Source organism: Chionomys nivalis, chromosome 13 (assembly GCF_950005125.1).
Source record: "Chionomys nivalis chromosome 13, mChiNiv1.1, whole genome shotgun sequence".
Classification (NCBI taxonomy): Eukaryota; Metazoa; Chordata; class Mammalia; order Rodentia; family Cricetidae; genus Chionomys; species Chionomys nivalis.
The window spans coordinates 12,786,244-12,799,100 of NC_080098.1; the positions used below are offsets into that span (position 1 = coordinate 12,786,244).

Below are 12,857 nucleotides of genomic sequence, written 5' to 3' on the forward strand. Positions count from 1 at the left end.
GTTGAAACCACATGAAGGAGGCTCTCGGGTCCCCATTAGCATTCTTTCCGCGCACTCCCTGCAGCCTCCGCCAATGTGCGTTCTTCAGATCCTAAATTCTCCTGAATTCTTTGAATTTTAGCCGTTGTTGAGCTGGAACTGACCTCTCCCCTTCCCCTGCAGTTCCTTGCGCAGTTAAAACTCATGGACTACAGCCTCCTGGTGGGGATCCACGACGTGGAGCGAGCAGAGCAAGAAGAAGTGGAGGATGAGGAGAACGAAGGGGAAGAGGAGGGAGAGAGTGACGGCACCCACCCAATCGGGACTCCGCCCGACAGCCCTGGAAATACGCTCAACAGCTCACCACCTTTGGCTCCTGGCGAGTTTGATCCGAACATTGATGTTTATGCAATTAAATGCCATGAAAGTAAGCTCGGTGCTGTTGGCTCTTCTGCCTAGAAAGTGGTCTGTCAGTAATTCTGACCCTAGTTACAAGGGTGCTGGTGCAGGGCTCCGTCTACTGGGTCAAATGTGTTGATAGCAGACAGTCCTACGTGTTTAAAGGGAACAGTGGTTCCTCATGTTAAAGGACGGAAGAAAACTACAAACCATTTTTGTTGTTGTTTTGTTCTTCAGACAGGGTTTCTCTGTGTAGCCCTGGCTGTCCTGGATCTCATTCTGTAAACCAGTCTGGCTCGGACTTGTAGAGATCCTCCTGCCTCTGCCTCCTAAGTGTTGAGATCATGTGTCGTCACCACCACCACCTGACCTACCATTTTTTATACACACACATACACGTGTGTAAATAATGGATATGACAGACCCATCTGATGTATTCTGACAGGTGTATACAGCAATGCAGCCCAGCGTGGTTGCAGATCACAATCTCAATGTTGTACCTCAACATCAAAAGGCTAGATTCCCCAGATTACATAAGCAATTTTTTAAAAAATTTTTTCTTGCCAGGCTCAGTGGCAAAGAAAACCTCATCTGTCCTGGAGGCTGAGACAGGAGGATCACAAGTTTAAAACCTGCCTGAGCAATTTAACAAGAGCCTGTCTCAAAACGAAAGCTGGTCTGTGACTGTAGCTCACTGGTAAAGCCCTTGTCTGGCATGTGTGAGGTCCTGGGTTCAAGCCCATGACAGAAGCTGGTAAATCCAACTTGGCTCTCTTGTAAATAGATCCAATATGTCACAGATCTGTTCCGAGTGAGGCAAGTGTGTGCACCCACTGTGCCCCTCAGGTAACCTCATGGGAAAGCTGAATTAGCATTGCATAGCCTACCTTTTCAGGGAGGTAGAGGCAGGCCCTGACACACAAGGAGAGTCACTGCCCCTTCTGCTGTCCCTGTACTGGCACCTGCGACCCTCCTACACAATCACACCTGTCTCAGTCCTCAGGGTCTATCTAGGTGTTTGCTTGTTTGCTTCCTGCCTTAGCTGCATGGGCATCACAAAAACGATTTTACTGATATAGTAAAAAAAAAAAAAAAAAAAAACCCTGCTTATTTAAATAATAAAATAGTCAATTTGTTATGCCACACATCCCCCCCCCTTTTTTTTTAACTTGGCATATCAGCCAAGCAGGTTTAGGTTGTATTTTGCTATGTTTTTAATTTTACCCACCAAAATCATTCCTTAAACATAAGAAAATTAGATATAATTAAATATACATTTCTTACTCTTTATAATTGAAACAATATATTTTTGAAACTATGTAGAAAGTAGATAATAGAGGCATAAAATCCTTTATTCATTTCTGATACTCTATCCAAGTGGAGGTATGTACAGTGTTGGTGGTAGACAGGGATTAATAAGCCTTATTAATCTTACTTGTTTTGCAGAAAGTTCTAACAATGCATTTTTCTGTACACAAACTACGCTGTCATTAAAGAAATGCAGATTAGGAAACAAAATCACAGCCTTCGTGCGCTGTTCTGACTTCCAGGTGCTCTTGTTTTGGTGCGGGGAGCCAAGCGGGATGTGGTTTCTGGGATGTGGGTTCTGCATTCCTCCACTGCGTCCCCTCCCTGAGCAGCTGTCCTCACATGTCCCACAGCCTCTGCTCCCCTCCCTTTCCAGACTCGCCCAGGAAAGAGGTCTACTTCATGGCCATTATTGACATTCTTACTCATTACGATGCAAAAAAGAAAGCTGCCCACGCTGCAAAAACTGTTAAACATGGCGTAAGTACTGCTCCCTCCCCCCTCCCTGCGCCCCACAGGTCCCTGGTACTGTCCCTGGTACTTTCTGTAGCCTGTAAACACATCTCTGTCATTCTGCCTAGCTGTTCTCAGTTCTGGAATGATGATTGTCTGGGGTAAGGCCAGCCTCAGTACGAGCGCTCACTCCGGCTTAGACTCAGCCTTCCACACAGAGTTCATAGCCCTGTGCATCTGTAGGTCCTTCCATGTTTGAACAACACCCCAAAGACGAGCATACTTAAGATAGTTCAGTGTTTTCCTAGGAAATGTTCCGGCCTGAAGCAGGTGCTCCAAAATGTACAGGATTGACTTTCTTCTCTCACAGTAATCTGTTTTTCTGCCACAGAGATCTTTGCGTATAGGACCAGCATCTTATATCCGCCCTCATCACTTTTAAAAGCCTTTGGGGGAGATTCCCTTGTGTTTCTCCCCTTCCTTCTTTTTTGAGGAAAAAAAGGGCCTCAGTGTACTTTTACACCAAACCTTTTTTCCTACATAGGGCTGTATAAGGCCGTGAGTGTGAGAGCATTTAATGTAATTTTAGTATATTCCTGCTCACTCCCTACCCCTTCCTCAGTGGATCTTTTTTAATAATGGAGACGCTGACAGCCCCAGGAATAACTCCCAGAAGTTTGATGTAGTAGTTCGTGCCTGTAATCCCAGCACTTGGATGACTGAGGCAGGAAGGTTAGGGCTTAAGGGTACCCAAGGCTACATAGGGAGACACTATTTCATTTATCTAAAATAAACGCCGTACATTGGAAGGTTTCGAGTAGAAAGGTAATGTCTCAAATGTGACTTGTTTGGGGGGAAGGGTGTTTTGGGGTTTATTTCTTCTTATTTGGTGCATATCCATGTATAGCATATGCATGCATGGTCCCTGCAGGCACCAGAAGAGTGCTGGATCCCATGGAACTGGAGTTACAGACTGTTGTAAGCTGCCATTTGGGTGCTGGGAGTAAAACCTGGGTCCCCTGGGAGAGCAGCCAGTGTTCTAACTGCTGAGCCTCCTCTCCTGCCCATTTCTGGTGCTGTTGTCTTCCATGTTAACGTTGCAGCGGTCATAGGTCCTGAGAACTCTGATTTGCTTGTCCAAATGGCAGCAATACAAGTGAGTAGCCGTTTAAGGACATGGGCTGCTCAGCTGTGTCCTTAACTGTAGGGTTGGGGTTTGGCTCGTGGTGAGGTGATTGTCAAACGCGTTCACCTGCATTTGGAAATCGCTGTAGATGCTGAGTGGTAATTCAAAGAAGGAGATTAATGAGCGTCTCATCAATGTCCGTTTTCTTCACAACCACCTAGGCTGGAGCTGAGATCTCAACCGTGAATCCAGAACAGTATTCAAAGCGCTTTTTGGACTTTATTGGGCACATCTTGACGTAACCTCCTGCATGGCCCCCATGGACATGAGCCCGGGAAGGCTGGTGGTGGCTTCGGCGTGGGAAAGTTACAACAAAACCCGATGAAGCACCCACCTTGCAGGAAGCAAACCTCCTTGTTTACATCTTCAAGCCGAGATGACTGAAGTGGGGGGCTACTCGCTTTAACAGCTACCTGATATTCCCCAGCACCGTTCTAGCTATTTCTGACTCGTGTGTGCGCAGGTGTGTGTACACATGCTCTAGCACACATTTTAAAATAATTAATTAATATTAATTAATTAAAACCAGTCAGCTTGAATCAGAGCTTGTAACAGCCAACCCCGTCTGATTCCAGCTGTGGCTGAATGGGTAGATGAAGGGACAGAATATGGGGAGGGAAAGAGGCAATGCATGTCAGCGCAGCCGTGGCAGGTACCGCAAGATAAACTGCAGCTCCGTTTGCTGAGGTAAGATGTGAGAGTGTTCATGATGACGATGGTGATGATAGCAATGATGATGATTAAAAGAATGATCGATTTACTTCAAATGTTACACTCCTGGCCCGCACAGAGACTACTCCTGAGTGATGGTTGCCTAAGCACACAGCCCCAGGCAGAAGGATGCTAGCATTTCCCTGTGTACTGGCTCAGGGCTCTGTCCTAACCGTGTCACCCCTCCCCAGTGTCCCAGGCTGAGCCCTTCATCTTCCAAGATTCTGATGCCAAGACTGTCTACAATTTCACCTACCTAAATGCTTCCAGGAAAACCGCTTGCTTCTCTTTTCTCGCCTGGAGACTCTCATCGTTAGACCCTGGTGTTGAGCCGCAGAAATGCATTCTGCAAAACAGATGCAGAACTGCCCTGAAAGGTGCATAGTTTGGGGCAATAGGAGCTACACCTCCCACTGCAGAAAGATGAGCAAGGGGTTAAAATCCTCCTGTAACCCAAGGCAAATCCCAATTAATGAGGTTTATGTTCAACCATTGTTTAAAGAGTGGAATTTTGTTATGTATTATCCCCTTTAACTGAAACCCTCAGTTTTACTGTTTACATGGTTAGAAAAACAGGGATATTTTTGAATCTAAAAATTTAATATACAGCATGTGATTTTTGAAGTTTACATGTAAAGCCATTTTGCAGTGTGAGGAACATGTTGTGTTTTGAGATGCGTCTTGCAGTTGTGTTTTTGAGTGAGTGTTTTGTTCGGAGTACCTAGTAGACAGGCTTTCACATAAAAGCAAAAGGATTTTGTTCCTCGAGATGTGTATTTATCAACCTAATGTTGATTAAACCCCAAATCTGGTTCTGTAAGTTCCTTGCCCTAAACTGTGCTGGTTGTGTTTAACCAGGTTAAAAACCTTCCAGCACCATCATGTTCCCACCGCCTCCCCTGTGTTCCTAAAAGGCCTCAAGTTACAGAACACTTCACTTGCTTGGAGCATTATCAGCTTACATGCTGTGCTGAAGCTGTGCCTTTAAAACCCCCGTTTAATATGTGAGATGGTCTTTGTGGGCAGTTTGGAAAGGAAAAAAAAAGTCCACCTTTCAATAATTACTTAGAAGTCAGCAAGCCCCCTGGCAGGTTGCCTTCCTTCCCAGTCACGTCAGTTCAGGCCTCTCCAGGTACAGCTGTGCCCGACGTGCACAGCGTCTGGAATCCTGCATCAGCACCATCGGACTCCGACAGACTGACCTGCCAGGATCCTTAGCTGATGGTGTTAACTCCACTGTAACATAGGTGTGCAAATCTGTATTTGATGCATTTAAAATAATCGATGCTGTGTGATTCGGTTTCCGGGCACTATTAATTGCAGCGTTTGAAGCTCTACTGTAGCTTTTGATTGCAAAACTTACAAACCCAAGAGCCCAAAACTTTACAAACCTAAAGTAAAACCAAAAGTACTCATACATGATCTGAGTAACCATTTCCTCGGCGGCCAATCTGTACGCTCTTAGACGTTTACAAAAAACGCTTTGGTTTTTGTCTGTAATCATCTCTGTCATGCAGATAAACTGTTTGGACAAAAGCGAGGATGTGTGTGGTGTCCCAGTGCTAACACTGCACTCAAGGCAAGAGCCAGGCTTTATGAATAAAGCACTTTGACGCCTCACACAGTTGTGCTTCTCTGTGCGGGCGACTACTCGTGAGTAGGACTGGGGGTTCCTCAGCCAAGGGACGTGACAGCTTTTAACACTCTGGGGCCTGCCCCTCAATCTGTAGTGACTAATAAGACATGGAAATGACAGAAGGACTCCTTACACAATAGATAAGTAAAACAAAACAAAACCACAGAACTGGAGGATGGCTCGCCACACACAGCACTCGCCGCACAAGTACCCACGTAAATGCTAGGTAGGCATAGCAGCCCACCGCTAATCCCAGCACTCTGAAAGCAGGAGAGAGACAACTAGACTAGCCATATGGGCAAGCTTTGAGTTCAAGTGAGAGACCTGACTCAATGGAGACCTGACTTGAGGAAGACTCCTGACGTCAAATCTCAGGTCTACACACACACACAGGCATGTACACCGCACAGACATATACACACACCTCAGTGAATACTATGTAAAGGTGTGCGATTATTTACAAATAACCCATGCTAGTTTGGTCATAGCATGTTTTGAACCTTCGTTGTACCATGAGGAGAGAGGGCTGTTTACGTGTTCTGCTGTCGTGAGTGTCCAGCTGGCAAACACGATGTTTGCTGCGGTAACAGGTGTTCCGAAACTATAATTTGCATGTGATTGATGCAGCAGGGTGTAATTTAAACATAATGCACACTTTATGTTGTTAGTGTGAGTATTGGTCCACATGGAAGATTAGGCCAACACAGAAAACCGCACCCTGCTGACCCGAGCCACAGAAGACACAGCTTTCCGTCGCTGCCTTTACCTTATGTCTGACACCACACACCAGTCATCATCAGCACACACCAGTCATCAGCACACACCAGTCATCAGCACACACCAGTCAGTCATACCACACACCAGTCATAGCGCACACCAGTCTTCAGCACACACCAGTCATCAGCACACACCAGTCATCAGCACACACCAGTCATACCACACACCAGTCGTCAGTCATACCACACACCAGTCATAGCACACACCAGTCTTCAGCACACACCAGTCATCAGCACACACCAGTCATCAGCACACACCAGTCAGTCATACCACACACCAGTCATAGCGCACACCAGTCTTCAGCACACACCAGTCATCAGCACACACCAGCCATCAGCACACACCAGTCATCAGCACACACCAGTCATCAGCACACACCAGTCATCAGCACACACCAGTCAGTCATACCACACACCAGTCATAGCACACACCAGTCTTCAGCACACACCAGTCATCAGCACACACCAGTCATCAGCACACACCAGTCATCAGCACACACCAGTCATCAGCACACACCAGTCGTCATCTTTGCCCCCTTCCACTCTGTAGTGTCCAAGGGCTACGAGGTTTCCCATAGCCTTGCCGCAGGTAACATCTTTGATGTGCATGTTTTTAATCCTTTAGCATGTTTGAAACTGGACCGCCATTTTTATAGAGTACCCTTTCTTTTTTTTTCCCTGAGTACATATAACTGGTGAGGTTTGGGGCTTTGCACCCCTACTTGTAATTTTCCCAGAAATTCAATGATTGCTGTGGTCTTCTGTTTTAGCCAGTGGTAACTTGGATCTGCCTTTGTCTGAGTATGTAAGTGCTGAGTGCCTGATGGTCATTGGAGCAGCTTAGTTCAGGTTCCTTTGTTTGTGTGTGTGTGTGCGTGCATGTGCGTGTGTGTGTGTCCGTGCACGCGCACTGGGAATTTGAACTCAGGTCCTCATACTTGGACAGCAAGCACTCTTATCCAGTGAGCCATCTTCCCAACGTACATCTCATTTTCTTAAGTAACAATGTATTCAGCCTTAGTCACATAATGTGGAGATTGTTTTATTTCAATCATGAAGTATATTTTTCGATAGGGAAGAAGCTCTGCTGAACGTATTGAATTCCTGTGCCTGAGTCGCGTGCTGCTCTTATTGGATCTTGACTCTCCCACAAAGGCCTCTGTGTGGAACACTTGGTCCCTGGCCTGTGACACTATTGGAATTGGTAGAAACTAGAAGGTGGGAATTTTCTGAGAAATGCAGATTGTAGCGGCGTAAATGAAGGCAGACAGAAATTTTAATAATATATTCAGCTTAATTGGGAAAGAGACTTACAGACCCCGAGGTTCTAGCAGAGAACAGGAAAGCAGAAGGGGCGGGGGGAGAGCACACCAGCAATATTTATTAGTAAAAAATATCCTCAGGCGACCCCACCCTACAAGCAAGGTGATTGGCTGGGGCTACCCCTACAACAAATGAAAGCTTTATTGAAATTGCATCTCATCCCAGTCAGAACGGCTCTCATCACGAACACAAGTGGCGGCAAATACTGGGGAAGATGGAATGAGCCCTTGTCTGTTGCTAGTGCAGCAGCTGTGAAAGTCAGTACGAAGGTTCCCCAAAAAACTAAAAACAGAACCACCCATGGCCCAGGTTATCACTCAAGGTGTGGACTCAAAGAATGCTAGATCACAGTACCTGAACTTCCTCTTTGTGTGTGTGTGCACATACATGTGTGTTTACATGTGTGCATTTACATGTGTTTGCATGTGTGCACATGCATGTGTGTTTACATGTGTGTGCACATGTGTGCTTGCATGTATGTTTACATGTGTGTAAGCGCACGTGCATGTTTGTCCGTGTGTGGAGACTCAGAGTTGGCTTTCTCCATCAATCTTCATTTTATTTATTGGTTCAGGGTTCCTTCCTGAACCTTGAGCTCACGGATTCTGGCTAGTCCCTCCAGCCAGCTTGCTCCGGGATCCCTGAACTCTGCCTCCTGGATGCTGGGCGTACGGGCAGCTGCTACACCTGCCCAGCTTTTATTTGGGTTCTGGGGGTCCAAACTCTCACGAGTACTTTACCCACAAGCAGTCTGCCCAGCCCCACCCATGTTCACTGTGGCACTATTCATAATAGTCAAGATAACTGTAGTGGTTAATAATCCAGCCATTAACTAGTGGTTTAAAAAATATATACTGTTATACACAATGGAGTTTTATTCCACAATAATAAAAATAAAATTATGTCATTTATAGATAAATGCAAGGAACAGTAGACTATATTAAGTGAATTAAATTAGTCTCAGACAAATGCCACATTTTCTCATATACATAATTTAGGCTTTAAAAGAATATTATTCTAAGACTAGCCTGGAAGAGGAACCATTTCAGAAGTGGAAGAGGAGCAATGGGAAGGGAGGGGATAGGAGGATGATTGGAAGTGAATATGACCAAAATACATGATGTACATGGAAATGTCATGATTCCCATTGTTCTGTACACTGAATGGAGGCAGGGGTTGGCAAGATGGCTCAAAGGGTCAATCCCTAGAACCACGTGTGAAATAAGAAAACTGTCTCCTGCAAGTTGTTATCTGATGAGACATACCATGGCGTGTACACCTACACACATGCATACATACGCCCCAAATGTCGTTTCTCTGATTGTGTTAAAGGTGAGGCCTAGGAGACAGAAGTTAGGTTGTGAAGCGGTGCCCTTAAAATAGGTGTGAACTCAACCTCTTCTGGTCCCCGCCTGCTTCCCAGCCATCAGGGGGTGAACAGGCTCCCTTTGTACCGTGGCGCTTCCGTGACACGAGGTCCGAAGGGTCAGGGCCCGGTAGCCATGAAGCCGTTAACTAAAATCCACTTTTTCTAATTTAAAAGTGATGGTCTCTGGTGTTCTGTCACAGAAATGGGAAAGCAGCTAACTCACCAGCACACTTGGCTCAGCCTCTCCCCAGCCGTCCGCTGGACTGGACCCCTTTGTACTTTTCTGAGTTAGAATCCAAAATCAGGTGAGCACAGAAGTGTACCAGGAAGAAACACGTCCGTTACTTAACCTAGAATGATGTTCAAAGTAAATTTTTAAAAGAAAGCCCCGAGGGGCACAATGGGTACCTTTCTATCAGCCTGAATGTCCTCCAAAACTTGTTCTGTTTGTTTTGTAATTACACGGAAATTCTGCTAAGGCGCAGTTAAATCCCATCCTCTGTAATTTTCCGTCCTCAACACTATGCAGTTTAATATCATGAGAAAGGGGACAGAAGATTATAATTTCATAGTGTGGGCTGCAATAAACCTGTCATAAATCCCACACCTGTTGCTGGAAAAGGCTCTGTAGATGAAGGACATAGGTGGTGGCTGTGACTTAACGTAGCTGCATCGTGCATGAACCTCCTTGGTGGTCTCAGCCTCGCTTTGCTAAGGTCTGACCTAAGTGTCTCCATCTGCATACTCTCTTCTTTCACAAACCTTGCAAGGATCTAAGTGAGGTGTTTGAGGTCACAACAGAGGCATAACCAAGGTGAAAACTCAGCTCCATTCCCATCTCGTGTCTGGGCTGCCTGGGATCTCCCCCTCACCCTGATGAGTTCATGTCTGGGCTGCCTGGGATCTCCCCCTCACCCTGATGAGTTCATGTCTGGGCTGCCTGGGATCTCCCCCTCAGATTTTTCTAGCATTTCCCTTCAGTCCAACTGTCTTCTTCTTGTCATTAATTTAGTTTTGTTTTCTAATCAGGGAGTCTCACTATATTTTTCTTTTGTTGTGATGAAATACTTTGACAAAGCAGCTTAGGGGGGAAAGGGACCCTCCACTCTGTCCCCAGCTCAAGGGTACAGTCCGTCTTGGTGGCAGGAGCTTGAAGCAGCTGTCACTGTCACAGCACATCTGTTCTCAGGAGGCAGAGAGTGGTGAATGCAGGCAGCTAGCAACCCCCTTTCTCCACCTCCACAATCCAAGATCCCAGCCAGGGGACAGTGCCACACACAGTAGGCAGATCTTCAACCAAGATACTGTCTGCTGCTTCATCTCCCAGACGACTCTGGACCCTGTCAAGCTGACAACACTAACTAAAAGTCTCTCTAAAGGATATAAAAGTGTTCCTCGGCCTACTGAACGGCGATCTCTGGAAGCAGGACTTAGATGTATCAATGGTGATTGGCATTGGAAGCTACTGATTTAAATGGCTACCTGATTGCTACTGATCGTGTGTGTGTGTGTGTGTGTGTGTGTGTGTGAGCTCATGTATGTGGGTTCACATGCGTGCATAGGGGGCAGAGGTCAACCTTGGCTGTCATTCCACAGGAGCAGAATTAATCTTCTTCATTTTTGAGGCAGGGTCTGCTAATGGGACCCCAGGCTCACCGCTTAGGCCGCATTGCCTAGGTCAGAAAGCCCCAGAACCTTCTCCCCAGTACTGACTGTGAGCATACCTACCACTCCTGACAAGAACTTTACCAAGCAAGCCATCTACCCAGGCCACTCACCTTCATTTAAAGACTTTCCAACCTGCATCTTTTCCCTCCCTTTTTTCTCTACTTTGTCCTAACCTATAAACAAGGCAGCTTTTTGTTGATTATAACAGAAGCCAGCAAAACCCTGGCAGAGAGCCACACCAACCTGCTGCTGCTTTTTTTATTAAATCATAAACAAAGTTTTATCAAAACACAATCCTGCCCATTCATGCAGTGATTCCTATGGCTTCTCTCAGACTGCAACATCAAAGTTCGTTGTGGAGCAGAGACCTCACAGCCTGCCGAGCCTACACCAAAGCCTTCCATCCTTTACGGAAGTCTGCGCAGCTCCAAAGCAGAACTGGCTCTGAGTCTTCCAGCGTCACCCCTTCGGAACAAGGGACATCCACTCTCTCTCCTCCAGTGACCTCTCACCCAGATAAGACATAAACAAAGTTTGAAAATAACTCCCAAACTTACCAGCAAAATTCAATATTAAAATCTGTTATGTTTTCGGATTGAATAAAGTATGCTTGTTACTACCCTATCGGTAATATGCCCGTAGTGGTTAACTCTGGTGAATGGCTGTTCTGAGATGCCCTGGTTTTCACACTGGGATGATAATGTGAAATAAAGAACTATTCTTTTTTTAAAAGACATCGAAGGAAATGAAAAGAACTCTGAATGTTTGGAAAGTCTGCAGGTGATCGCACCTTGTCCCATCGCTTCCTGCAGTCCCTTTCTCTCGGACTTGACTAACTCGATATTCGCTTCAGCACATTCACAGTAGATAATAATAAAACTCCACACAGAACCATTGTCACACGTGTGTATGTCAAATTCCAAGATTCTCTGGTCATGTAATTATATATTTCCCTGCATTGCCACAGCCGTCCCTGGAGACCTGCATGGTCCACAGAGAACGTGGACTTTCTGTCTGGAAGTGAGGTTTCTCAAGCCTGCACTGAAGCTGATACACCTCCATGCTTTTCACTGAAAGTGTGGGGTCTTTGACTGTGCCACCATCATCTGAAATCACAATTAGTAATGGAGTATCCTATCCCAAAACCTATTTAGCAAGGATCTTGATGTAAATTATTCAGTCTGTTTGCTTTCTTGTGGACGGCTCCACATTCTGTGTGGGCCCTTCTATAGCAAGAGCATGAAGTACCAGTGGATGGTATAGTAAAGTCCCGTGAGCTCCTCCCGGGGTCCCCATGTGCCAGTGCCGCTGCCACCATCCTGTCTCTAGTGACCTGGGAAAGTCCACTGGGTTCCGCTTGTATCCACACCAACATGTAATGGCCTTTGTCGTTAGCGACACAGAACTGCGATGCCCTTGTGCTTTGTTGAGGAAAGTGGACATCTACCTCTGAGAGATGGGAGAGGTCCCTGAGAGGAGTCGCCGGTACAGAGAAATGATTCTCGGGACAGGAGGATTGAAAATACAGTCAGGGCCCAGGGGTACGGCTCGCTAGGGTAGAGCTCTTGCTGCGAATGTCTAATGGCCTGAGGACTCCTGGAATCCACGTAGACAGACAATTACAGTGGTGTTTGTCTGTGTCCTAGCACTCCTATGGGGAGATGGGAAGTAAGGACAGAATTGCGTGAAAGCTCACAGGCCAGCTAACCGAGAGCACACAGCCCAAAGGCAGAAATAATAAGGGAAACCCTGCCTCAAAACAAACTTGGAACCAACTCCCAGAAGTTGTCTTCTGACCATTGTACACATTTGGCAAGATGCACCCAACACTCGACATACATGCAATTAATTAATCAATTAAAATGAAATAAAACAAGAACACAGCCAGATCTTAGCCAATAATCTAGACATGCTCTGTGTAGAGTTGAAAATGTGGGCCCCCACATGGGGCTGTATCACTCCGGGCCATGTCCAGGGCCGGCCTGCCAATGGGCCATGAGGGCTGCACTGCGGGTAGTAGGTTCAAGAAGTAAGTCTCCAGGGCTTGCC

The 12,857-nt window shown here is 46.2% G+C and overlaps 1 protein-coding gene across 3 annotated transcripts in view; it reads left to right on the top strand.

Moving 5' to 3' along the window:
- The window catches only part of Pip4k2a (phosphatidylinositol-5-phosphate 4-kinase type 2 alpha), a 171,258-nt gene extending 165,224 nt beyond the window's left edge, over window positions 1-6,034 (top strand). For 2 of the 3 annotated variants that reach the window (XM_057787807.1, XM_057787810.1), the window contains 3 exons: window positions 163-406; window positions 2,063-2,166; window positions 3,487-6,029. In XM_057787807.1, the coding sequence (XP_057643790.1) occupies window positions 163-406; window positions 2,063-2,166; window positions 3,487-3,567 (429 nt within the window). In that variant the 3' untranslated portion in view covers window positions 3,568-6,029. Of the gene's footprint in view, window positions 1-162; window positions 407-2,062; window positions 2,167-3,486 lie in introns of all 3 variants that reach the window. The other variant, XM_057787809.1, reaches the window with a different exon arrangement.
- The last annotated feature ends 6,823 nt before the right edge of the window (window positions 6,035-12,857 follow it).